The 27,969-nt window shown below is 42.2% G+C and overlaps 1 protein-coding gene across 1 annotated transcript; it reads left to right on the forward strand.

Moving 5' to 3' along the window:
- The first annotated feature begins 222 nt into the window (after positions 1 to 222).
- Positions 223 to 27,203, forward strand: SYAP1 (synapse associated protein 1). Its single transcript, XM_081081520.1, has 9 exons — positions 223 to 572; positions 6,378 to 6,496; positions 7,484 to 7,550; positions 8,634 to 8,707; positions 15,430 to 15,569; positions 20,714 to 20,859; positions 22,568 to 22,626; positions 23,071 to 23,218; positions 25,439 to 27,203. The coding sequence occupies exons 1-9, from the start codon at positions 404 to 406 to the stop codon at positions 25,564 to 25,566; spliced, it is 1,050 nt and encodes a 349-aa protein (XP_080937646.1). The 5' UTR covers positions 223 to 403; the 3' UTR covers positions 25,567 to 27,203.
- Positions 27,204 to 27,969: the final 766 nt, after the last annotated feature.

Raw genomic sequence — 27,969 nt, forward strand, 5'->3', positions numbered from 1 at the left:
ACGGGCTGGCCCAGCTGGACCTGAAAAGGCGAAGCTAAGCCACCACCCAAAGTGCTTAGAGTGACAAAGACGCCGTTTACACGCCTGGGTCAAACACTACAAAGCTGGCGATGCAGGGAAAGGGGCGCGGCCAGGCTTCGTGGGAAAAGCCCTTTGTCCGCTTTCCACGCGCGCATACTCGTTAACAAAATAAACAACCGGAGGGGCGGGGCCTTTGGCCGGAAGTGACGCACGCACGGCCGGCGTCCGAGTTGTCATAGAGGCGGAGAGGAGGCCAGACGGGCTGCTGCGGGGGTCCCACTTCCGGCCATCTCCCTGGGCGACGCGCATTGTGCAGTCAGAAGTGGGCAGCAGCCGGCAGGTCTCCGGTGGTCGGGACCGCGGCGGCGGCCCCGCGGGCGGGATGTTCCGGGGTTTGAGCAGTTGGCTCGGCTTGCAGCAGCCGGTGGTGGACGGCCGCCCGGTCGAAGGAGACGGGCAGCCTGAGGGAGAAGCCCCACCGGCGCCGCGCCCCGAGGCTGTGGCGGAGTCGGCTGAGAGCGAGCTCCTTCACCAGGCCAAAGACCTCGGCGGTGAGTCGCCCGTGTCGGGGTGGGGGAGGAAGGTGTGTCTGTTGGTCGGTCCTCTCGGGACGGGAGAGCTTGGTGAGGACCTGGGCAAAGCCGGGGTTTCATCCCGCAGTCAAATCCCGAACCTGAAGGGGCTCGTGACAGTCACTGTACAAAGTGTAAACATGAGGAGCAGAGCCGCAGAAAGGCGGTGTGGCCTGAGGTCTTTAGGTTTGACAAGGAATCTTTTTTGTTCCGCTCGCTAACTTCCACTTCCACAGCCTCCCCCCCTCAAGGCGAGGCTGTTGGAGAGCTTGAGTAGGTTGAAAAAGTGACTTTTTGTCCTTAGGGCAGAATGTATTTTCGGGAGTTAATTGAGGAAGAGTTACTGAACTCCTTGGTCAGGCTGGTCTCCTTTTTAGGTGCCACGGGACCTTTTTCCTTAAGGCAGGAAAGTAGCTGCCAATTTTTGTTTGTGACGTTCAAGTTTCAGTAATAGGAGTTTTATGAACGCTATTTCCTTTCATCTGTTAAAAACCCCAGGGAGTTGGGAGACAAGCCTAGATTTCTCGCCCTAAGGTATAGTCATAGTAAATGGTAGCAGCGGAATTTGGACCTAGATATAATTTAAAAGCCTGTGCTCTTTTCGAGTTTACTGTCTAGATGGGGAGGAGGGTAAAAGTAGGCTTGAAAGATAAACACATGCTCTAGTAATTCTGATTTTAGACTTCAGCGGGCTTAGTCAAAGAAAACGCCTTTGAGAAGGAAGACCCTAAAGCAGACAGCAGTAGGAGAGAACTACAGCAAAGGTAGGTATTAAATTTAGCAAGCAGCCCTGGCTGGTTTGGCTAGAGCATCAGCCTGCGGACTGAAGGGTCCCGGGTTCGATTCCGGTCAAGGGCACATGCCTGAGTTGCGGGCTCGATCCCTGGAGGGGCCGTGCCAGGAGGCAGCTGATCAATGACTCTCTCATCATTGATGTTTCTGTCTCTCTTTCCCTCTCTGAAATCAATAAAAATATATTTTAAAAAAAATTTAGCAAGCATTTAAAAAGAATCTAAATGGCAAGAGCACTAGGGGAGGCTGGAGCCTGAGAGTGGAGAAACACATTTGAATAAGAAAGGCTCTAACATTAAAAAATTTTACTGCAAAGTGGAGGGGCAGGGAAAACAGACTTAACCTGAAATCATGGCAGTACATAATCTCAGTCCAAGGGCCCCAAACAGTGCACAAGAGATACAAAACTAAGTGCTGTATATAAAATCACTAAAGAGGGAATAAATTTCCTGTGTAGAAAATTAGGAAGAGCTTAGAGTATTGGAGAGATATGACAAGATGAATTTGAAAAGAGCAGAAAGGTTATGTTAGGTAGTTGGCATAGATAAAAGTTAGGAAAAGTAGGGTATGGGGATTTACCTGATTTCCTAGAACACAGAGAACCATTTTCATTTTTTAAAAATATATATATTTTATATTTCAGAGATGAAGGGAGAGAGAGAGATAGAAACATCAATGATGAGAATCATTGTGACCTCCTGGTTCATAGGTCAACACTTAACCAGTGAGCCACACTGGCTGGGCCATTTTCATTTATCTTAAAGTGTCAAAAGTGGCTTCTGGCACTAGCTGGTTTGGCTCAGTGGATAGAGCGTCAGCCTGGTTCGATACCAGTCAAGGGCACATGCCCAGGTTGCGCACTCCTCTCCCTCTCTGAAATCAATAAAAATATATATTTTTAAAAAGTGACTTCTGAAAACTTTGTGAGGGCTTTATTGAAACTTCATGTTTGTATTTAGTACTAAAGACCTCTGAATACTTTTTTTTCTTTTGAATACTTTTTAAATAAAGGTGTGTTCAATATGGATGTCTGCTTTGTAGTTTAATGCTGTGATCTCTTTTCTCACCAGACTCTCCTGATGTTCGGGGAAGCTAAGGTTAGATGGTAGGATCCCCCCACCCCCCACTTTCCATGCCCATATACCTTGTGAATTTAAAGTTTCCAAATAAATACAAGTTCTTTTAGCTCTAATATTTATGTAACTATTCAAAAGATGTAGAGGTTCTACTTTATGCACAAATCTTTAGAAAGACAAGAGATCATCAGATGTTTGTTATTTCTATGTATTGATCATAAGAGGTATGTTATCTTTAATTTTTTTGTTATTTTGTTTTGTTTTGTTTTTAATCCTCACCCAAGGATATTTTTTTCCCTTGCTTTTTCTTTTAGAGAGAGTAGAAGGGAGGGGGGTTGAGAGAGAAACATTGATGTGAGAGAGACACATTGATAGGTTGCCTCCCACAGGCACTCCAGCCGAGGCTGGGGATCAAACCTGCAACCCAGATACATGCCCTTGACCAGGAATCGAATCCGTGACCCTTGGGTGCCTGAGCTGGTGCTCTAACCACTTAGAAACACTGGCCAGGGCAAGGTATGTTATCTTTAAAAAGACCCATCTATGTTTTTTTGTGTGTGTTATTTTTTAAATATGTTTTTTATTATTTCAGAGAGGAAGGGAGAGAGAGTAAGAGAGAGAAACATTGATGAGAGAGACTCATTGATCCACTGCCTCTTATACACCCCACTACTGGAGATTGAGCCTGCAATCCAACATGTGCCCTGACCAGGAATCGAACCATGACCTCTTGGTTCAGGAGTCGATGCTCAACCACTGAGCTACACCAGCTGGGCCCATCTGTGTTTTGAAAACTGAAATTAAATATCTCACTTGGCTGACATGGCTCAGTGGTTAAACATCAACCTACGAACCAGTAAGTCATCATGGTTCGATTCCCAGTCAGACCACATGCCCAGGTTGGGGCTCGATCCCTGGTGGGGAGGCGTGCAGGAGGCGGCTAATCGATGATTCTCTCTCATCATTGATGTTTCCATCTCTCTCTCCCTCTCACTTCCTCTCTGAAATCAGTACAAATATTTTTTAAAAAAAAGATTGGACCCTAAATACTTCTGGTTCATGATGACCTATTTATAAATTTAGGCACCTCATTGGTTATGAGTAGTGGACACCCAGGCCTACATTCCATTTTCTTGCCCAAAACCAAATCTTCCTGTTCTTGTCCCTCCGTCCTGATAAACTTAGGACCTCCTATGATAACCTGTTTCAGAGGAGGACAGTTTATAAGGAAACTAACTGAAGAACTTCTGTCTTCCTGAAGGCCCATGCCCCAAAGTAACTTACAAATTGGTTGTGTGGTTTTGTTAAAGTCAACCAAATTAGAGCTTTATCTGCACTCTTTCTTTAAAATGAAAAGAAAATTAGTACCTAGCCGGTGTGCTTAGAGCGTTGGCCCACAGACTGAACCGGTCTTGGGATTGATTCTGGTCAAGGGCAAGTACCTTGGTTGCAGGCTCGATCCCAGGCCCTGGGTTGGGACATGTGTGGGAGGCAACCAATCTATGTATCTCTCTCACATTGATGTTTCTCTCTCTGTGTCTCTTTCCCTCCTACTCTCTAAAAAAATAATCAATGGAAAAAATTATCGTCAGGTGAGGATTAACAAGAAAAAAGAAAAATGGTACCTCTGAGAGTATTAAATATCTGAGTTATTCACACAGTTTAAATAAGTGGGAGGTGGCCAAAGATGAGCATTGGCTTTTTCAAAACCTTCCCTAAGGCCAGTCAATGCCCATGGAGGAAAGGCCAGCTCCTGTTCCTTCTCATTTAAAAGTAGTATTTGCAGTGGAACTGTGTTAATTAGGCCACCCTCCTTTTTTCCTATATGGAAAGTGCAGCTAAGAGGACTCCAAAAGTTAGTCTGTACATAGGATAATACATGTCCACTTTCATAAGAAGTAAAATCCCTAATTCAGTTCTAATGACAAACAAAGATTTACCACAAGGAGGGCAGTGCAAATGGTCAAGAGCTTGGATCCCATCCTATCCTATATAATAAAAGGCTAGTATGCATATTGACCGAACAGCGAAACCACACGTCACTATGATGTGCACTGACCACTAGGGGGCAGACGCTCAATGCAGGAGCTGCCCCCTGGTGGTCAGTGCGCTCACACAGGGGGAGCGCTGCTCAGCCAAAAGCCCTGAGCAGGGCTCATGGCTGGTGAGTGCAGCAGTGGTGGCGGGAGCCTCTCCCACCTCCACGACAGCACTAAGGATGTCCACTTGTGGGCAGTCAGACATCCCTTTCGCAGTCTGGGGCTCTCGCAGTCTGGGACTCTTCGCTCCTTACCACCCGCCTGCAGCGGTGGTGAGAGCCACCACCGCTGCGCTCGCCAGCTGTGAGCCCAGCTTCTGGCTGAGTGGCACTTCCCCTGTGGGAGCGCACTGAACACCAGGCGGCAGCTCCTGCATTGAGCATCTGCCCCCTGGTGGTCAGTGTGCCTCATAGCGACAGTTGTTCGCCTGTTTGGTCAATTTGCATATTAGGCTTTTATTATATAGGATCATTTGCAAATTGCAGAAAATCCAGCTCCAAATTATAGAAAGTCCCACAACAGAGGCTTAATGAGAAGACCTCGATTGCTTGTGTCCAGGGTCCCCAAAACCAGCCCTAGGCTTGAAGAGCACCCATCAAATTGGGGTTTCTTTGTCAAGGTGGAAGGAGATAGGCTATTGGCTAGGCAGTCAGTGGGGTAGATCTGCCTCTGTCATAATGGACAAATCATTTATCCTTTGTGAGCCTTGGCTTCCCTATCTGTAAACTGGACAGATTATATCTACTCTTCCCAGGATGGTTGTGAGACTAAAAATGACAATTAAAATGAAGATAAAATGACTACATTCAATGATCCTGATCTGCCCACTCCTTCCATAAGGTTTTGGAGGTGTGCTCACTCACAGATGTTTTACTTCCTTTTCTTCCTTGGCTCAGACCTTCTCTTGTGCCTAAGTTCCCAAAGTGGACATTGTACTCCTGTTACTTCCTGTTAACTTTTTTTAAAATATATTTTTATTTATTTCAGAGAAGGAGGGAGAGAGAGCTAGGAACTAGTTAATAAAAACTGTCTTTAACGTGGTGTCAGATTATCTCTTTGCAAAATTAATAAACCACTTCTTGTCTTTATGAGCTTCTTACCTAAAAATCTCTTGTCATGCTCTCCCACTTCCCTCTTTCTCTGACTTCAGAATCCAGTCCACTCTCTAACTACCCCTGGGAGACCTTCTTCCTCCCTTCTCTGAGTGCCTCTGTTTAATGAATACTAGTAATTGTGCTCCTATGGTTGTCTATAAGTTTTTTGTTTGTTTAGAAATGGACATTCCTTGAGGGCAATAACTGCTTTCTCTGTGTTCAGTATGTATAGTGTACTTCACCCATGGAGTCATTAAAATCTGAGAATTAAGATTATTATGCTAAAATACCAGTTTTTAAAAATATATATTTTTATTGATTTCAGCAAGGAAGGAAGAGGGAGAGAGAGGTAGAAACATCAATGATGAAAGAGAATCATTGATCAGCTGCCTCCTGCACGCCCCCTACTGAGGATTGAGCCTGCAACCTGGGCATGTGCCCTGATAGGAATCGAACCATTAGCTCCTGGTTCATAGGTTGACGCTCAACTGCTGAGCCACACCAGCTGGGTAACAAGACAATTTGAAACAGTTGCTGGGGGAGAACTGGGGAGTTTGCTAAGGGTCTTTGAAAGAGATGAATTAAAGGTCCAGGATGGATGGCCAGTCCACCAAGAAAGTGGAGTACTGGCAGTGCTTCACATTTTTTGTGTCCAGTCCTAATTAACAAGGAACATGCCCTATGGCTTAAGATTCTTACAAGAACTCTTTAAGGGAGAAATTATAAATACAATAACCATTGTACTGGAATGGAGCATAGACTCTTTTTATTTATTCTTTATAGGCTATCTATTTAACTTTGCGACTGCTGCTACAAAAAAGATAACTGAATCAGTTGCTGAAACAGCACAATCGATAAAGAAATCAGTAGAAGAAGGAAAAATAGATGACATCATCGATAAGGTACATTTAAATATCTTTGATAGTAGAAATTTATGAAATGCATTAACTAATATCGTCCCTTTTTCTTATGAATTTTATTAACCCAAGTAGGATATCATATTCTTTTTAAAAAATATGTTTTTATTGATTTTAGAGATAGAACATCAATGAAAGAAATACTGCCGGCTGCCTCCTGCATGCCCCCTATTGGGGATCGAGCCTACAACTTGGGCCTGTGCCCTGACTGGGGATCAAACTAGCGACCTCTTGGTGCATGGGTCAATATTCAACCACTGAGCCACACCGGCCAGGCTAGGATATCATATTCTGATAAAAATATTAATAGTTGAGATTCTTGGATTTTTTCTCTTTTTATGTAACAAGTAGCTATGATATAAATGATATGATTTAAGTAACCTTGGTTTTTATGTTGTCTAAGGTATGTTGATACTTTCGAGTAATACTAAACTTTTCATATTATGAGTTTAATTTTCAACTATAACACTTCATAATATATTTATGCTTTTCATGATTTGGTTAATTTTTTAAAGTCTTAGCCCATTAGTGACAATCCTTTTAAGACTCTAATGGGTTGAGTTTGTTCATTTTTTCCAGTGGTGGATTTTATTTATGTTGGTAATTATTTGAACTGAGGAGGTCATCAGTTAAACTTTAGATAGCTTGTTATTTAGATACTTTTGTTGTATGTACTATTTGTTAGAGTGATTTGACCTATCTTATATTTTTGAATAATACAAAAGTTCAGTTTTTAACTCATTTTTGCCTTTGAAAAGATAATTTATCATAAAAGGAGGTTGTATACTTGAAATTCAAAAATGTTGACAATTCCTTCTTATAGATAGGGTGAACTATCACTTTTTTAGCATTTTCATTTGAAGAAAATAAATAAAATATCTCAAATAGACTTCACAAATCTAGTTTGAATGTAGTTCTTTCCTAATAATAAAATTTTCAAGGTAATTTGACTCTTTATGTATTTTTTAACAGACCATCATAGGAGATTTTCAGAAGGAACAGAAAAAATTTGTTGAGGAGCAGCATACCAAAAAATCAGGTATAGTATAGGTTTGTTGTACGCGACTTACTTACCTGCCAAATTTTATTGAGCACTTATTACATGCCAGACATTTGGAAATAATCTCAATATACAGAAAAGTTGCAACAATAAAACTAATACAAAAAATAACCTATACCTTCTATCCAGATTGTTAGTTTTCCAGCTTTAGGAAATTTAACATTGATATAATACTCACATTCAAATTTTGTCATTAACCCAGTAAAATCCTTTATACATTTTCCCCCTCAACATAGCATCCAGTCCAGGGATTGCATTTTTTGTCACATCTCTTAGTCTCCCTTAATCTGGAACATCTCCACAGCCTTTCTTTCTCTTTTATGACATTAGTGGTTTTGAAGAATACCCCTCCTTTCTTATTATTAAATAGACCATTTCTCATTTGAGTTTTGTATGATATTTTCTTGTGACTAGATTATAATTAGATGCAGATTATGTGTTTTTGGCCAGAATACTGCATAGATAATGTGTCTTTCTCAAGGTATCACATTTGGAGACCCACAATGGCCATGTCTCTGTCGATGGTGATGTTGATTTTGGTCATCTGGTCAAGGTGTTGCCCAATTTCTTCATTGTATAATTCAAGTAATTTTTTTTTACCAAATACATACATGCATAAGATTTATGCATTAAGTCTGGGAATTATGCCCTAGCCGGTTTGGCTCAGTGGATAGAGCATCGGCCCTCGGACTGGAAGGGTTCCAGGTTCGATTCTGATCAAGGGCATATATCTCAGTTGCAGCTTCCCCAGCCCTCATCGGGGTGCATGCAGGAGACAACCAGTCGGTGTTTTTCTCTCACATCAGTGTTTCTCTCTGTCTCTCCCAGTCCCTTCCACTCTCTCTAAAAATCAATGGGAAAATATCCTCAGGTGAGGATTAACAAACAAAAAAAAGAAGTCTGGAAATTATGATGAATGGTCATATTTGGAACTCATTAGTAATTTGCTAAAATGGTTGTATGGAAACGTGCTTATTTTTTCAAACCACGATTGCAGAGTAACCCTTGTAACCTGTTTGTTTGTTTTTTTCCTTTTCTTTTTGGCTGTTAAAAACCTTTCAGAAGCAGCAGTGCCCCCATGGGTTGATAGTAATGATGAAGAAACAATTCAACAACAGATTTTGGCCTTATCAGCTGTAAGTATCTTGTGATATTCTGTGTAGAAGTACTTTCTTCATATCACAATTTTATCTTTAGCAGATGTTTTTCTTCTATACAATTTTTAAAATCTTTTAAGTTGTTAGGGATGTACATATCAACTTTCACTACTTTTTTCACTAACTTTTCTTATAATTTTTATTTATTGATTTTAGAGAGAAAGAAAAAGGGGGTAGAAAGAAAGAGAGAGATTTGTTGTCTCACTTATTTATGCATTCATTGGTTGATTCTTATATGTGTGCCCTGACCAGGGATCGAACCTGCAGCCTTGTTGTTTCGGGATGATGCTCTAACCAACTGAGCTACCCAGCCCGGGCTTTTTTCACTAACTTTTCATTTGTTTCTCCATGAGTTACTTTTTCTTAATGGAATAGAATAGCCTATTGCAAAGACATTTTTTTTCAGCCTTAAAAGAATTCTTGTTATTAAGATGGATAATCTTTTGAAATATGCTATCATACAAAGTTTCTAGACAGCATTCTCATTCTTCTGAATGAAGAGATTATATTCTAAGTTTCTTTTTGACTACTATATGTATTTGAAACTGAAATTGAAAGAAATAAAATTCCATATGCTAGCCCACAAAATTGGGATTTCAGAGTGAACATAGCATTACTAGTTAACAGTTGTGTAGACCTGATAGTTTCAGAAATCACTTTCAGCCCTAGCTGGTTTGAATCAGTGGATAGAGTGTCAGCCTGTGGACTGAAGGGTCCAGGGTTCGATTCCGGTCAAGGGCAAATGCCCGAGTTGCGGGCTTCATCCCCAGTGTGGGGTGTGCCAGTCAATGATTCTCTCTCATCATTGATCTTTCTATCTCTCTCTCCCTCTCCCTTTCCCTTCCTCTTTGAAATCAATAAAAATATATTTAAAAAAAGAAAGAAAGTAACATCAATGATGAGAGAGAATCATTGATCCGCAACCTGGGCATGTGTCCTGACCAGGAATTGAACCAGGACCTCCTGGTTCATGGGTTGACGCTCAGCCACTGAGCTGTAACCAGCAGGGCTCAAGCTTTGTTTTTACCTCACTTTTCTTTTTTAACTAGTCATAAATGGAACCTCAGTCTAGACAACAAATAAACTGGGCTTTGCCTCTCTTCCATTGCCCTCCCCTAGGCTATTTTAAGGTTTTTCTTTCCATTAGTAAACCTTTTAAAAACCTGAGCATCCATTATGAGTTCAGCGGGAACACCATGTATTGCTTACCATGTTACAGCCAAATTTGACACTGACGTTACACACCTGCTTATCCCTGAAAGGAATGGGAACAGTGAGTCATTATCATTTGAGGGCAAAAATCATATACTCACCAGTCAACTCTCCCAGCTCCTTTGACCCTCCCCCCCAAACCTGTTCCTCTCCTTATCTTCTCCATCTCAGAATAGACTCCAGTTATTCACAAACCTAGGGGTCTTCTTTGAGGCATACTTCCCCTCCCCACTGCCCCCTGCCCCCAGTCCTTTCAGTGCTTTGTTCAGAATATAGCTCTAGTTCACTTCTCTGCCGTCACCATTGTGGTCCTGGTGCCATCATCTCCTACCCAAGGCATCCCAACTATTGTCCCCTCCTTGCACCTTTCCAGTACAAGCTTCCTTTCAGCAGCCAGAGGGGTCCACTTATTGCATGAATCACTTGGTGTCACTTCCCTACATAGACCCTTCTAATGGCATCTCACCTCTCATAGATTAAGATCTAAACTCCCTCTGCAGCTTCTAAGGCCCTGAGCTTTACACGTAGGCCTCTCCTCCCTCATGTCCCACTGCGTTGATTGCCAGCACTCTAGCCACGGTTTCTTTCCAGTGGACAACCAGGCCCATTAAGAGGCTGCTGTAGAAATCTTGGTGAAACATTGGGGACAGTTTCAGGCTTAGAAATGTTTACATTGGAAGGTAAAATAACTAAAATCCATTTAGGCTCAGGTTCTTTATTAATGAGGAATTCTCAAAAACCAAAAATATTTTAAAAATCCAGCATGAGCAAGATGAGATGAAACCGGTGCGTTTAGTAGTAACATAAACTGTTTAGATCTTTCTAGAGGAAAGTTTGGACAATATGTATCAAAATAATCCTACTCTTGGACCAGAAATCCCACTTCTAGGAATTTAGTTTGAAGAGATCACTTTAGATGAGAATCTTTATCAGAAAAGATTAGAAACAATGTGTTGACTACCAAAATGGGCCTGGTTGAGTAAATTATGGCTCATTCCGTGTAGACATAGCTGTTTTGGAGATGGGAAGATGTTCGTGACTCAGAGGGTAAAGGGAAAACAAGTGATCCGCAGCATGTCTTTCTATTTCGGTCAAATTATAATTGTGCAGATACTGTATGTATGCAGAGAGACATGGCCAAGAGGGTGGTCATGGGTTGTCCATGGATGGTGGGAGTTTTGACTCTATGCTTTTCTTTCATGTTTTGAATTTTTTAAAAACAGGTATGTATCATATTTACAAACAAAAGAGGTATTTCTTAAAACAAGAAATAGAATAGAAACAGTCCATGTTAATGGTTTGAGTAGTTCCCAATACCAGCTTTTTTTTTATTATTACTAGAGGCCCAGTGCACGAAATTCATGAACTCGGGGGATTGGGTCCCTCAGTCTGGCCTGCACCCTCTCACAGTCTGGGAGCCCTTGGGATGTCTGACTGACGGCCTAGGCCCACTCCCCACTGGTAGTTGGACATCACTGTGGAGGCGGGAGAGGCTCCCGCCATCGCTGCTGAGCTTGCCAGCCATGAGCCTGGCTTCTGGCTGAGCAGCACTCCCCCTGTGGGAGTGCACTGACCATCAAGGGGGTAGCTCCTGCATTGAGTGTCTGCCCCCTGGTGGTCAGTACGTATCATAGCAACCATTCATTCCGCCCTTTGGTCGATTCGCATATTAGCCTTTTATTATATAGGACTAGAAGCCCGGTGCACGAAATGCGTGAACTGGGGGATATGTCCCCTCGCCCCGCCTGCACCCTCTCCAATCTGGGACACCTCAGGCCTAAACGGGCAGTCGACATCCCTCTCACAATCCGGAACTGCTTGCTCCTAACCATTCGCCTGCCTGCCTGCCTGATTGCCCCTAACCGCTTCTGCCTGACAGCCTGATCACCCCCTAACCGCTTCCCTGACAGCCTGATTAATACCTAACTGCTCTCCTGCCAGCCTGATCACCCCCAAACACCCTCCTCTGCTGGCCAATTTGGTTCTGATTGGTCAGTTTCTATGCCAGTCAGCGTCAAAAGCTCCGCCTCCTAGGCAGCCATTGGCTCCTCACACTTCACCCAGATTTGGTTCTGATTGGTTGGTTTCTATGCCAGTCAGCGTCTCTGGGCCTATCAACGGGGCCTGATCAGAAAGGCGGGGCTGATCAGCAGCCCAGGTGGAGGCCTGAAGAGAAATGGAGGCGTGGTTGCTGGAGAGAAAGAGAAAGGCAAGTGCTGATCAACAGCTGCCACAGAGGCTACGGATCAGACCCTGCTTCTCTCTTCAGGCCTCTCTCCGGGCCTGATTCACAGCCCCCTCAGCAGTCAGTGCTGGGTCACCACGCCTGCAGCTGCAGCAGTCAGTGCTGGGTCACCATGGCAACCCAGCACAGACTGCAGGACTGACTTCTGGTTAGTCAAGCCTCTGGTTGTGATGGACCCAGGGTTTTTATATATTAGGATTATTATTATTTTAATATATCTTTATTGATTTCAGAGAGGAAGGGAAAGGGAGAGATAGAAACATCAATGATGAGAGAGAATCATTGATCAGTTGCCTCCTGTACATCTCCCACTGGGGATCAATCTGCAACCTGGACATGTGCCCTGACTGGGAATCGAACCGGGATATCCTGGTTTATAGGTCAATGTTCAACCACTGAGCCATGCTGACTGGGCTCCAGCAGCAGTTTTTTGCCTTAGTTATTAATGCTCAGTCTATAGGAAAGGGGGAGATTTGGAGACATCACTTTATACACTAATCAGCAGGGTCATGGGGCATGTCAGAGGAATTCCAAGCCACCCTCATTCCCTAGGAAATGTGCCCTATCCAGGGAAGCTTTGCCTTTGTATTTTTCCTTTCATTTCCTTCTTGGCTAATGAGAAGTGGCTAACTAAAGAGAGACATGAATGTCACAGCTCTTCCAGGTTGGATGTAGTGGCCCGGGTGCATTGGAGAGTCACAGTAGTGTCCTGTTGGAGTTCCATGTTATGTGCTGACTGTGGGTCACAGGCCATATGAGGATCTTCTGTGAAGGAGGTGCTTTCTTTAATACAGTCTTGGGTTAAATTTCTTTTTAATGAGACTCCAATTTTAATACACTCATGACAAAATGTTTGTATGACATTTTATTTTGTCAGTGTGTTGACTGTACCTCTTAATGGATTGTGGATTCTCTAACCTTTAGTTTAAGGCGTCTAAACCTGAGTGCAGCAGCATGAAGAATTCACTTAAAGTTGTTATTTGTCAGATATTTTTAAAAGGAGATTGATATCTGGCAGGGCAAGGGAGAGTTGAGGGGAGCCTGTTATTCACTACTAGAGGCCCGATGCATGAAATTCGTGCAAGGGGCTTGGCCCTCGCAGCCCCGGCTGCTGCCACCCTCTGCAGGGCATCAATCCTGGAGCCCCCCGCCCCAGTCTATCATCCCACAGAGGGTGGCAGCAGCCAGGGCTGCAAGGGCGGAGGCAGCCGGGGCTGAGGCAGCCCCGGCTGCCTCCTATCTCCAGCGGCCCCACCTCCCGCCCACTGGTCGTTCTGGAAGGTCGTTCCACTGTTTGGTCTAATTAGCATATTAGCTCTTTATTATATAGGATCCTCCTGTCCACTGCAAGCATCCTAGCACCACACCTTTTCCATTGGAAACTTACAGGAGGCAGTTTGCAGGAGTGAGCAGCTGAGAGGGTTATATGAGAAAGGTGGAGGCTCTGCATAAGTTCATAGTGGCAGGATCTCTATATCTTACTGTCCCTGTAGAGTTGTCACACCTGTGACAGTGTTTATCACGTAAAGTCCTAGATTAAAGTGGACAGAGCTTGCAAGATGCATAGCAGCCCATTGGGGTTGTACTGGATTGGGAGGAATACTCGACCCCGGAAGGGGAGGCCCGGAGTCCTGACCCTGCCACTCGCTATAGCACATACCCAACCTTAGACAAGCCATTTTGCTTCCCTGATCCATTTTCCTCATCTGTAAAGTGAGGATGAAAGTGCTCACTTCACAGTGTTGTGACAAAGAAGCCAGAATGTCGGCTATGGGCCCAGGCCCTAACACTATGGCTGAGCGAAGACTTGTTGACTGAAGCAACAATAACAGGCCTTTTTCCAGCCTGGCCATGCTCTGTGAAGAAGCTGCACTATGTCTCTCTGTCACCATCACATTCCTGGGCCCTGACTGACCTGTGGAGCTTTGCAGACATTTGTCAGGCAGAGCCTAGGCCTTGGCCTTCTATAGAGAGGTGTGAGACGAATGCATGGTCTATACACACTTGAGAAGTGAATTGCATGGTGGGGTTTGCTTTTCTTTTTAATCCTTTGCGGTCATTTGTCTACTCTCAGCCACCAAAGCTTTTTTACCGTTCCAGTCGTATGTCTGCTCTCAGCCACCACAGCAAGGAACCGTATGAATCTTAACTCCATTCATGTATCAGTTCATAATTTCTCTGAAAGCTCTTAAGTGTCTAAGCCACCTTGTCACGAACCAAAACATTGCCCCGACAAATCGGAGATATCGAAACTCAATATAAACAAACGCAGTCATTCCACACTCGCCAGTCGCCTTTTGAGAGTAAAGAAATCGACAAGCTTCGGAGATACTTCGCAGAATTTCAAATAAAGCTTTACAAATTACGTTTAACTGTAATTAGGCATTCTTGCTTGTTAAGATATTTCAAAATAATACTCCAAAATGGCAAAAAGAAAGTTACCGAAAGAAGTGTACTGCAAATCTGAAAGTACCGATGAGTTTTATTTTGGCACCTTGAATACTGACTCTGACATAGAAAGCGATAACGTTTGTAGTGATTCTACTAGTAGTGACGTAGTTCCAAAAAAGAATTAATAAATCGTGTTTATCCTTCATAATCTTGCATGTTATGTATCACTGCTCTTTCAGTGGAAATTAATTCCGACCAGTATGACACCCATGTCCAAATTTAATACGACCGCAAAGGGTTAATATTTTTATTTTTATACAGGAAGGGAGAGGGAGAGAGAAATAGAAACATCAATGATTAGAGAGAATCATTGATTGGCTGCCTCCTGCACACCCCAGGGGATAGAGACTGCAACCTGACTATATGCCCTGACTGGGAATCAAACCCTGACCTCCTGGTTCATAGGTCAACCACTGAGCCACGCCAGCCAGACTTGCTTTTCTGATATGACCATCATGGTTAGCTGACTTCAATTTTGGGTTAGAATGTTTCTAAGATTATCTACACTATTTTTCACATACGTAACAGTGCCCACTAAAACAAACGACTTCATATGATTTCAAACTATATAATTTTAACTAATTGCATAATTGAATTTCCTCAAGGCTCTCCAGTTGAGACTTGAAAATATATGAAAGGATCGGTCTTTCTCTGCTCTCTCTGAAGTGGACAGGTTAACAATAGCTCAGTGGACTCTGCAGTGAAGTCTTTAGGAGAATTCAATATTCATCAAATCAGTGATGCATTGGTACATATTAATTGTGTTTTGTGGTTTTTCCCCTTTTCATCAAAGGACAAGAGGAACTTCCTTCGTGATCCTCCAATTGGCGTGCAGTTTCATTTTGACTTTGATCAGATGTACCCTGTTGCCCTGGTCATGCTCCAAGAGGATGAACTGCTGAGCAGGATGAGATTTGCCCTTGTTCCTAAACTGTAAGCACTGTGTTTGCGAGCCTGAGTGGCACTGCTCACAAAACGTGTATTTGCGTTTTCTTTCTTTTTTAAAAAATATATTTGTATTGATTTCAGAGAGGAAAGGAAAGGGAGAGAGAGATAGAAACATGAATGATGAGAGAAAATCATTGATAGGCTGCCTCTTGTATGTCCCCTACTGGGGATCGAGCCCACAACCTGATCATGTGCCCTGACCGGGAATCGAACCGAGACCTCCTGGTTCATAGGTTGATGCTCAACCACCTGAGCCACGCTGACTGGGCTGTATTTGGGTTTTCTAATGGCCTCGGTGATGTGCACAGTATCAGGGAAGAATTATGGAATGGGGGCCAGGAAAGTCTCAGACTCTTTTCATAAAAATGGGCTCTATGGCCCTTCAGCACCATACACACACACACACACACACACACTCTCTCTCTCTCTCTCTCTCTCTCTCTCTCTTTCTCTCTCTCTCTCTTTTTCTCTCCCACACACCCACACACACACACAGGGTGCCATAGAATCAAAATGAAGAGTGGACTTTTAGGAAATTTGGGGTGGGGCTGAGATGTGCTGTTTCCTCCCTGCTAAAAAGGTAGAGTGCGTTTAAGTTAACGTCTGTGAGGCCCATCAGGACCAGCTGCTGCCTTCCCTGCACTCTGCTCTGCTCCCAGGCCACAGTGTTCTTGTCCTCTTTCCCACCTGAGGCCTTTCCTCTGCCCAAAGGCACTGTCCCCTTGGCAGACGGCTCTCCTGGACACTAGCAAAGTGAGCCTGGAGCAAGTTACTGTTGCGGTGGGGGATGGAGGGAAAGCAAAGGTGAGGGACATCAGTAAAGTCAGAGTGTCTAGGAAAAATTAAAGGGAAGGTATCCTAAAACTTCCAGGAAATCTCCACCAATGAAGCAAAGAAAAAAAAAATTCCTCTGTTATTCTGTGAGCAACAAACCAAACTGAGTTGGGGTCTCAGACAATTCACTCATATGATTGCAAAGACAGACAGAAACTCCCAATTGGAGAGGGCTCCCCTGAGGGCTCCCAGATTGGAGAGGGTGCAGGTTGGGCTGAGGGACCCCCACAACCCCCAGTGCACGAATGTCGTGCACCAGGCCTCTAGTTGAGTAATATAATTCTACTTTCCTACTGCTAATTCTGTTAGGGATGCTTTTACAAATTAGGGTTGATTTTATAAGTCTTTATCAGTTAGAAATGCTTACTGAAGTATTTACAGATGAAAGGATCTGATATCTGTCATTGCCTTAAAATGTTCCAACCTCCTCCCAAAGAAAAGTGTTGTGTGCAGGGGAGGAAGCATAGATGAAACATGACTTGCAAAATGGTGGCATTTCTTTTCTTTTATTTTTTTAAATATATTTTTATTGATTTCAGAGAGGAAGAGAGAGAGAGAGAGAAACGTCAGTGATGAGAGAGAATAATCAATTGGCTGCCTCCTGCACGCCCTCTACTGGGGATCGAGCTTACAACCCAGGCGTGTGCCCTTGACGGGTATTGAACCCGGGACCCTTCAGTCCACAAGCCAATGTTCTATCCACAGAGCCACACCAGCCAGGGCAATGGTAGTATTTCTTAAAGTTAGGTCCCGGGTACGTGGCGTTCTTTTTTCTAGTCTCTCCACTTTGGTTGAAATTTCCATAATAAAACAAAACAAAAATGAGCCATCACACATAAATAAGGCGCTTTCCTTCTGACATGCAGAAATGCAACTTTGATCATTTGAGACACATTTCTGAGCAGAAGCCATCACTAAACAGGAACAATTTAGAAGAGAAAACATATTCTCTGTATTGCAAAATGCTTTTTAGTTTATTAGCACTTCCCTATGATGGCAGTGCTGGCAAGAGACGGCCTTGTTGGTGCATCAAAGGCACCCTCTGAGGCCTTTACTCTGGTGACAGTAGGGAAATCACAATCCTTTCCTGGGACATAGACTTGTATGTATGCCCATTGTTTCCTAAAGGCTGTTCGCAGCATACTAATGCCTTAAAATAGTCCTTGGAGCATAAGTGATCAAATAAATGGGAGTTGCTACATTGGATGGATTTTTATTGTAAGGCTTCTTAGAACCTTTACTATGTCATCTGCATTGTGACTCCCATCAGAGGGTAACCAAATGTTTCTGCCGTGTGCCTGTGACTGCTTCTTACATCAAGTGGGAGAGGACTGCCCTAGCTGGTTTGGCTCAATGGATAGAGCGTCGGCCTGCGGGCCAAAGGGTCCCAGGTTCGATTCTGCTCAAGGGCACATGCCCAGGGTTGCGGGCTCGATACCCTGTAGGGGGAGTGCAGGAGGCAGCCAATCAATGGTTCTCTCTCATCATTGATGTTTCTTTCTCTCCTTCTCCCTTCTCTGAAATCAATAAAAATATATTTAAAAAAAAAGAGGGAGAGGACTCTAGGAAAAGAAAATAATCCAGATGTTTGTGTATCTTTGTTTTAAATATATTTTTATTGATTTTAGAGAGAGGAAGGGGAAGTGGGGAGGGGTGAGAGAAACATCGATGAGAGAGAGAAACATCGATCAGCTACCTCCTACACACCTCCCTACTGGGGATCAAGCCCCCAACCCAGGCATGTACCCCAACCAGGAATCGAACTGGTGACCCCTTGGTGCATGGGACAATGCACAGCTAACTGAGCCACATTGGCCAGGGCCAGATATTTGTCTTTATTAAGAGAGCAAACATTGCCAATGATCCACTGTAGGTAGTACACTGTTCATTTTGGACATTTCATAGAGTTCAGAATTAAAAGTGACCTTGAGCACTAGCCAGGTGTTCAATGATTAGAGCGTCGACCTGTGGACTGAAAGGTCTTGGGTTCAATTGCCATCAAGGGCATATATCTTGGTCATAAGCTTGACCCCTGGTCACGGGTCTGGGCGAGTGTGGGAGACAACCAGTCAATGTGTCTCTCACATTGATGTTTCTCTCTTTGTCTCTCCCCCTCCTTTACATTATCTCTAAAAAAATCAATGGAAAAAATAAGCTCTGGTGAGGATTAACAACAACAAAAAGTGACCTTGAAAATATTCAGGCCACTCACTACCTCATGGGAAAGTTAATCTCACTTTTGTATGGCTGTGATGTTTTGATTTAAGGCCCCTGAATTTGCTCGGGTAAACGCCCTAGGTTCTGCATTTGTTCCCCAGGTGTCTATGTACCCCTCACCTTCCCAGTGATTACCTTCTGAAAGCAAGTTTTCCAAAGTGAATATGGTGTGTTGTCTGATTGCAGAAGAGCACACTGTAGTGAATCTTGTGTGCTTTTTAATGCAGCCTAAGATTTCATTAGCTCTTCCAGCAGCTGTAGCATACTGATATTTCTAGGCTAAACTTGTAGTCAGCTAGAAGTCCTTACTAACTGCTGTTAAACCAAGTCTCCCTCCTGCCAAATTACTTCCAAGAGGTGCTATAAGAAAAAGAGACTTCTGAGGCCACATGAGTTTGGGAAATGCTTCTTGGCACTTGATGAGAACTGAGCAACTAAGAGGTCAGTATAGCTGTGACCATCTGTGTTGACTTATCCATCCCTTAACCTGCCCCCCAGCACCTAGCATGGGGCCTAGTGCATGTCCGCTCAGTGAATGTTGGTGGGATTAATGAAAGAAAAGATGACTGTATCTAGCATCATGTCAGCTTGTTACCTGGCCTAGTTTGTGGAAATAATCTTTCATTTTGCCTGTGGCACTTTAAAAGCTAGCTTCCTGGCCCAGTTTGGCAATTTACAGACATGATCACCCTGTGTTCTGATATCCTTTCTAAGGCAAGCCCTGTCCTCATTCACAAGCCTGTTCCTCAGTGTTTTCTTAGTTCTCACTGATTTTCTTCTTTCCAAGTTTTTCTGTCATACTTTCTTCCTTGATTTTCCCCCATTCTAAGAACCTTCTAATAAAGCAGGAGGTAAACTCTTGTCATTTTTACTAGCAAAGCATTTTTAGAACATAAAACAAACAACTCCTCCAGGCAAAAAAAAAAAAAAAAAAAACAAGAACCCAAAACTCCACACATATCCCACAAGTCACCAAAGCTGTTCCTTGGCTGTCCTTGGTTTGGGGATTTGAGCAGGGCGGGGGTGGGGGGGGTGGGGTACATTCTGTGTTTTTGTTGAGTCTTTTGTTTAAAAGATGTTTTTATTTAATTGCTCTGAGGTGAGTGTAGTCATCAATGTTTATCTTGAAACAATCAGCAAATTTATAGAAAGGTGAGAAGTACAGTCTAAAGAACTTTTTCTTTGTCATTTTTCTGAGTCATTCTGATGCTCCATCATTCATGATTACTTTAGTGTGTGTATTCTACAAACAAGGATTTTTCTGCATGACAACTATGTAACCACCCAAATCAGGAAATGTCACTTCCGGGTTTTTACTCTCTTAATTCTCAGACCCTATTCTGGTTTTACCATATGTCCCAATGATATCTTTTTTAGCGAAAGGATCCAGTTCAGATTCACATGTTGCATTATCAACCATTCCCACCTCAATGCTGACTCCTGCAGATTGCTAGTTATTTGCAAGCTACCAAACATTTCCTTTCATAAGGAACAACACCCACAATCTTTTCTTTTCACTGCTTGGAAGCTCTTATTTCTTCAGTAAACAGCAAATAATTGGTGGGGTCCTGGCTCTGTTTCCAGTCCCCCAGGTGATCATGCTGCTTTCACAGCAGCACCCAGTCTTCTTTTGCTGAAGGCAATTTGGTATCATTAAAATATCTAAAAATTTTCTTTTATCCTGTTATTCAGCTTTCATTTCGAAAGCAAATAAGCCCAGCTGCGGTGGCTCAGTGGTTGAGCATCAACCTATGAACCAGGAGGTCATGGTTCAATTCCTGGCCAGGGCACATGCTCAAGTTTCGGGCTCGATCCCCAGTAGGGGGCATGTAGGAAGCAGCCAATCAATGATTCTCTCTCATCATTCATGTTTCTATCTCTCTCTCCCTCTCCCTTCCTCTCTGAAATCAATAAAAATATATTAACAAACAAAAAAAGCAAATAAGAACTTCTTGGAACCTTTCTTGGATTTGCAAATGCCCCTAAAAATCACCTGCTCCAATGTCCATGCAACATATAACTCCTGCATGCATCTGTGTGCCTGCATGCTCAAATGTGTTGTTGTTTGTCTTTAAAAGCGTGAAGGAAGAAGTGTTTTGGAGGAACTACTTTTACCGTGTGTCCCTGATTAAGCAGTCAGCGCAGCTCACTGCTCTGGCCGCCCAGCAGCAGGCTGCCGGAAAAGAGAAGAGCCATGGCAGAGATGATGCGTTGCCACTGACAGGTATATACAGAGAACTCGCTGTGAAAAGGAGAGTTACTTTTAAAATATTCTTAATGTAGAGACCCTCATGAGCTTGTCATCTTGTATGTACCAGAAATGTCATCATTATCTAAAGGAAAACTCTTCTTTCCAGAAGATAACGCTCTCTCTGACCTAACTCACAAGTCTTCACCGAGCTTTCCTTTACTTTGCTATCTTTTTCTTTCTTCAGGTTTTGTTTTGTTCTGTTTTTAAATACGTTTGTATTAATTTCAGGGAGAGGAAGGGAGAGGGAGAGAGAGAGAAACATCAATGAAGAGAGATAATCATTGATTGGCTGCCTCCTGCACACCCTGTACTGGAGATCAAGACCAAAACCCAGGCCAAAACCGGTTTGGCTCAGTGGATAGAGCATCGGCCTGCAGACTGAAGGGTCCCAGGTTTGATTCCAGTCAAGGGCATGTACCTCGGTTGCGGGCACATCCCCAGTAGGAGATGTGCAGGAGGCAGCTGATCGATGTTTCTCTCTCATCGATGTTTCTAGCTCTCTATCTCTCTCCCTTCCTCTCTGTAAAAAATCAATAAAATATATTAAAAAAAAAAAAAAAGACCAAAACCCAGGCATGTGCCCTGACCAGGAATTGAACCAGTGAACCAGTGACTTCTTGGTTCAAGGGTCAGTCTACCACTGACCCACACCAGCTAGGCTATTTTGTTATATTTTTAACATTTCATGACTATCTGCATTGTATAGATACTATTTATAACTGGAGACTTTTCCATTCATGGAATTTTATTTTATTTATTTATTTTTTTTAAAGATATATTTTATTGATTTTTTACAGAGAGGAAGGGAGAGAGATAGAGAGTTAGAAACATCGATGAGAGAGAAACATCGATCAGCTGCCTCCTGCACACCCCCCACTGGGGATGTGCCCGCAACCAAGGCACATGCCCTTGACCGGAATCGAACCTGGGACCTTTCAGTCCTCAGGCCGACGCTCTATCCACTGAGCCAAACCAGTCCCGGCATTCATGGAATTTTAAATAATTATGCATACTGGTGTGTACTAAGGGTCGGGTTGTTCAGACCACTTATGTAATGACATTGCTCTGCACAGTGAAAATTGGCATTTTATATGTAGATGTGTATATGAGTCCAAGTGCCTATCATTCGTTTGTATTTCCTTTTATTAAATTTTTTGGAAAATGCAATTTTACCAAATACTGCCCTTGTAACAAAAAGGGCGTAAGACAGGGCTCATTAAAGACTGTATTATCTAGTAAGGTTTATAATATAGCAAAATGTAGCCATGAGAAAAGGAGAAGCGGTAATTGAGCATTGCACTTTACTTTGAACTTTCCAGCATTTGTGACAAGATGAAAAGTTGGTAAATAACTTAATTCTCGTTATCCTAAAAGAAAGAGCAGAACTATTCTTTGATGGATTTTGCTAACACTGAAGTAAAAAAATTTATTTCCTGCTGACAGTCTTGTATAAGGGGCATCGAATATGATGACATGTTTAAGAAATCCCCAAAAGGAAGAGGTTGAGATGGTTTCACCTGGCTATTTCTTATAATAATGTAAAAAGTGAAAACATAACATTAAAAGTTCATTTCTGTAAAGTGTCTATTATAATTAAACTTGTTGACTTTTTAGTTGTCATTATTATGTGTATTCAGAATTGAATCAAGCAATTATTGTCTCTTTTATTCTCACTTCTTAGAGGCAGTACGGCCCAAAACGCCACCTGTCGTAATCAAATCTCAGCTTAAAACTCAAGAGGTAATACAGTTTTACATTGTACCTAGTAGTTGATGTCTGGAAATGAAGTCACTGTGTTAACTATCTGAGATACCATTTCAGATGACTTATGAATACAGGTCTTATCCGAAGAAGAGGGGTCCAGTACTTGTATAGTTAAGGACCTACAGCTCAGACTCGAAGCGATTCCCTGGCATAAATCATTCTAGGTGTGCTCATCGGGGATTGGACAGAATGATTGGAGTGATCCAAACTGTGAATGAACACAATAGATTCAGGTTGTAACTTGTTTCATTACCAATCAACTGTGCAGGTTAGAAGGTTGGAGAGCAGTGATTATTGGATTAGCAGAGGGAGGAAACGAAAATGATGTTGTATTAAACTGTGAGGTGACCATGAACCAGAAGTCTAGCCTATAAAGGTTGCTTAGAAACCTGTTTCCAGAGCTTATTTGTTGCATTTCAGGATGAAGAGGAGATCTCTACCAGCCCAGGCGTTTCTGAGTTTGTCAGTGACGCCTTCGATGCCTGTAACTTAGATCAAGAGGATCTGAGGAAGGAAATGGAACAACTGGTGCTTGACAAAAAGCAGGAGGAGACAACCGTATTAGAAGGTACAAAACAAAATAGCTGTTCTGTTCCCCAACTCTGATGTTTATTGTAGGTCGTTATTATGAAGCAGGCGTACAAAAATCTGCTATAACTTTTGCATTAGAATTGTTTCTCTGTTCACTAGAAGGATTCTAGCACGCATGACCAGATCTCACACCCCTGTGCTCTAAACATGCACAGAAGCATAGAGAGGAGAAACTGAGGCCCAGTGATGCATCCCAGGCCTCTCAGCCCAAGGACAAGTGGCCAGGATTAGAGAAGAAAGCAAGTACACCTTTCATGTGGAGACGTTGCCCTCTGGCGCTCTGCTTTAAAAGCAGGCATCCTCCTTAGGTTTATGCTTGTATCTAGAAGCTTCTTTGACCAGCTGCTGTGTGCCACAAAAGCATTGCTTCTGGGAAGAAGCAGGCTGCCTCTAAAATACTAAAGTAATTTGGAAAAAAAGTGCAAGCAGGGGGTTGCTTTCTTTGACATATCAGGACAAATTACTGGCTTTCTGCTAGATAAAAAGCAAAGGCTGCCTGTCGGTGTGGCTCAGTGGTTGAGTGATGACCCATGCACCAAGAGGCTGCCAGTTTGATTCCTGGTCAGGGCACATGCCTGGGTTGTGAGCTAGATCCCCAATGGGAGTGTACAGGAGGCAGCCTATCGATGTTTCCCTTTTCATCGATGTTTATCTCTCTCCCTCTCCCTTCCTCTCTCTGTAAAAATCAACTAAAAATCTTTAAAAAAAAAAGCCTGAGCTCATCATTAGATGAAGAGTGTTTCTTGAAGCCTTCTGAGACTTACAATTTACGGAGTTGGCTGTTCCTATAGGTTGTGCAGAAAACACCGGTCAGAAAACTGGCCCGCTTCCCAAAGGCTAGCTCCTGGCTGTTCCAGAGAGCTGTTCTTTCTCTGAACCCCTGCCCTACTTGTAATTTGGGCCACTTAATGTTCTTTTCTATAGTAGTTGTCTTGGCTCTCCAGCTAAATTGTAAGTTCCTCAAGGGCCATTACACCTTGTCCGGTTGTCCCCTACAGTACCTAACATGGAGCCTGGCCCCCAGTAAGCAATTAGTAAACATTGCTGGGATTGATTGGTTGTTACGCAACACACTTATTTTCCCTTGAGGTCACTGTTGCAAAAAAATTAAAACATTTGGTTATTATTTTCTCTATAGCTCTTAAGTTTGCTTATTTTTAAAAGCTTTAGTTTTTAAATAGCTGGTTTATTTTGCTTTCTCACCATTTTGTAACACTGCACTGCAGATGCTTTGTCCTTTGCATACATACACACACAGGTATATTGAGTGTTCAAGTGGAAAGTTGAAGCTCTAAACCTCAACATGGAAGACAAGTGTGAGAGCTCAGATGAAGCCCACATGAGGGGCCAGGCTTCAGCAAGAGACCGACTGACTTCTTGTCACTTTCAGGAAGGAGTGAGGAACCTTTTTTCTGCCAAGGGCCATTTGGATATTTATAACATCGTTCACTTAAAATAATTCACTTTATAAATTTATGTTGTTATGAAAAAAGCTCCTAGATTTATTGAATTTCGAGTCCTACCATCAGTTGCCTTGGCAGGGCCAGACAAAATGATTTTGTGGGCCTTATGTACCCCACCCCTGTTCTAGGGAGACTACTGCTAAAGTGGTTAAGCACAGGCTGTGGAACCTACAGATCTGGTTCCATATGTATATCTCGCCGTCAAGCTGTGTGATCTTGGGCAAGTCCCTTAACCTCTCTCAGCCTCCATTTCCCCATCTGTAAAATGTACACAACAGTGGTATCTAGTCAATGGATTATTCTAAGGAAGAAAAAAAGTGATAGGTAGAGAATGGTTGGTGCAGTGCCTAACTTAGTAAGTGCTCAAGAAATGTTCGCTGTCTTTGCTATCATTATCATCATTGTTAATGGTAAAAATTAATTTGCAACCAAATATTAATTATCAATTATCCAGTTAAATTGAAGGAAAAGCAGAGGTCTAGGTAAAGCAAAATAATACCCCAAATCTGACAACATCTGATACCTTTGGTTCTACAATTAACCAATTTATCTTTTAATCATTTCTCTTGGTTACTGTTAAAATTTGCTCAATTTTTCTGAGCACACATGGTGAGGAAGCCTAAGATAATCAAAATGATCATGGCTAGGGCTTACACAGGTAAGTATAGTTGAATTGTTGAAGCCAGCATGATAAATTCAGAGAGAATCTTTTCCTTCTCATCTGTTTCTTTTAGATGATTCTACAGATTGGGAAAAGGAACTACAGCAAGAACTTCAAGAATATGAAGTGGTGACAGAATCAGAGAAACGAGATGAAAACTGGGATAAGGAAATAGAGAAATTGCTGCAGGAAGAAAATTAACTGTTTACTTAAATAAGAATCCTTAACATTCTGTAACTGACATTAAATTCTAGCTGGTAACCCTCATTGAATCAAAAGGCACAAAGAGTATAACTTTATGAAACTCAAAATCATTCTTTTTTCACATTGAAACTTGCCTCTTTAAAAAATATATAGAACAGTTATTCTAATCATTAAAAAGGGATGCTTTATGTAATATTCCTTTAATATAAATCTAGTTAGAAATGATGTTCTTATGGTCAATATTGATATCTTAGCCACAGAAACACAAGTAAAATTTTAGAATTTTGTTTCTGTGAGATCACAAATCTTCAACTGTCGTTTTCTAAACATTTGTACTTCTTGTTGCACTTTTGTTGATACACTTATGTTAAAGTATTTAATGGATTGATAACTATCAAAATTACCAAATAGTACCAAAGAACTTAAGAGGAAGCACTTTTGGAACTGTTTTCTTGGTAAGTATTTTCTACAATTGCATCTGGAGGCCAAAAGATAAAATAATCCTGTTGATTTTAAAGGTATAAACATCATGAGATTTGCCCTGGCCGGTGTGGTTCATTTGGTTGGGCATTGTCCAGTTAACCAAAAGGTTGTCACTTTGATTCCTGGTCAGGGCACATGCATGGATTTCTCAGGCTTCCATCCCCAATAGGGGGTGTGCAAGAAGCAGCTGATCAATGTTTCTCTTTCACATTGATGTTTCCCTCTGTCTCCCTCTCCCTCCCTCTGTCTTTAAAAGTCAGTAAATAATCTTTTTCTTTTTCTTTTTTTAAATCACGCAATTTGACGAGAAGCACTGTGCAAAAATATTTTTTTCTCTGGGCCCTTTTCTTTCTCATTTCTTTTTAACTATACCACATATAATAATACTGTTTTTCTAAATTTCTCATCATGGCTTTTATAAAAAGCAGGGCCTCTCATTTTTTTTGTATTAATGACCATCAAAAGCCTGATCACCTTAAAGTCTCTTGTTCTTGTTTAAATTGTCACCACATAGAAATAACTTTGTCTTAATTAAACTGTCAGTCCTCATAAAATTGTGTTCCTCTGAGTACAACTTATGGAACGTCATTGATCAGTCCTACTTGCATTCTGCTAAACTAGAAGATGGTCATTTTAAAAGAACATGGTGGCTTAACTTCCAAGGCATTTGCTTCCCGAACCCTTCATATTTTTCAAGGAGCCTTTATTTCATAAAGGGGAATAGAATTAAGACAATTCTTTATAAGAAAAATATACACATTAGCCTGTGGTCTTCTGACAAATGTATAGTCAACGAGAGAACTGAGTGTGGGTCCAAGCGTTCATTATTCTTATGTTTGTAGTTTGGGATACACATGTGTGAATGAGCCAGGCTGTCCTCAGCTAGGATGACTTGAATTGTAGCAATAAACTCACATACTCTAGCCAGTTTGGCTCAGTGGATAGAGTGTCGGCCCTCAGACTGAGGGGTCCTGGGTTCAATTCCAGTCAAGGGCACATATCTCAGTTGCAGGCTGGATCCCCTACCTGGGAGGCAACCAAGACACATCGATGTTTCTCTCTTTCTATCTCTCCCCCTCTTCCCTACTCTGAAAATCAATGGAAAAATGTATCCTTGGGTGAGGATTGAAAAATAAACTCACATACTCATGAAACCACTGACTCGTTATCAAGAGATTTCCACTGTGTTGCCACAGTTGATGATTACTGAGTTTGGGTTCACAGATGATAATTGGCAGTTTCTGAAATAATGCTATTAAAGGGAAAGGTTTGTTTATTTGTTCAAACAGAGTTTGCTGGAGGGATAGAAACTTGCTAAATGTTTTGAAGTTGCTGAAAATCCTAGATATAAGCAGATCAGGATATGACAGTGCTTGGCTCTTAGTATATGCTCTAAAATTGTTATTGGTGAATGTTGAATAAATACCAAAAAAAGGTTTCAGAGAAAGTTAAAAACCTAAAGTGACAATAGAAGAATGTTACTGTTGTTACTGTCAATTTTATGTGATACTCATTGCATTTAAAAACAACCTAATTGTGCATTGCCCTGTGAGGGGGGAAAAAAGGATAAAATAAGACTATACACAGCATAAAAATAGGCTGTATTTTTATGGATTCATCAAGGAGTAAAATGTTCTTTTGTAAATTATACAGGTAACTGAAGTGTTACTCCTTTAAAGGGCAAAATGATTTGTAACCATGTTTGGTGGAAAATTTCTGAGTAATACATGCCTAGGGCTTAGCCAACAAGGTACACTGAGCATAATAAACACACATAAACTTCACAGAATGTTCAAATATGCACATACTTCATCGCACTACTCACTGCTGGCTCAGGAACCAGTATGAGCTGCCTGTCCTGGGAGTTTGTTAGAAATGCAGGTTCTCGGGCCCTGCCCCATACCTGCTGGTCTAGAC

The sequence above is a fragment of the Myotis nattereri genome, assembly GCF_964212035.1.
Source record: "Myotis nattereri genome assembly, chromosome: X".
Lineage (NCBI taxonomy): Eukaryota > Metazoa > Chordata > Mammalia > Chiroptera > Vespertilionidae > Myotis > Myotis nattereri.

Excerpts from the sequence above, each read along its gene's own strand:
- SYAP1 (XM_081081520.1), top strand. The coding sequence starts at position 404 with ATGTTCCGGGGTTTGAGCAGTTGGCTCGGCTTGCAGCAGCCGGTGGTG. Across the intron at positions 15,570-20,713 it reads TTTGCCCTTGTTCCTAAACT|CGTGAAGGAAGAAGTGTTTT; the intron begins GTAAGCACTGTG and ends TGTCTTTAAAAG. Across the intron at positions 20,860-22,567 it reads TGATGCGTTGCCACTGACAG|AGGCAGTACGGCCCAAAACG; the intron begins GTATATACAGAG and ends CTCACTTCTTAG.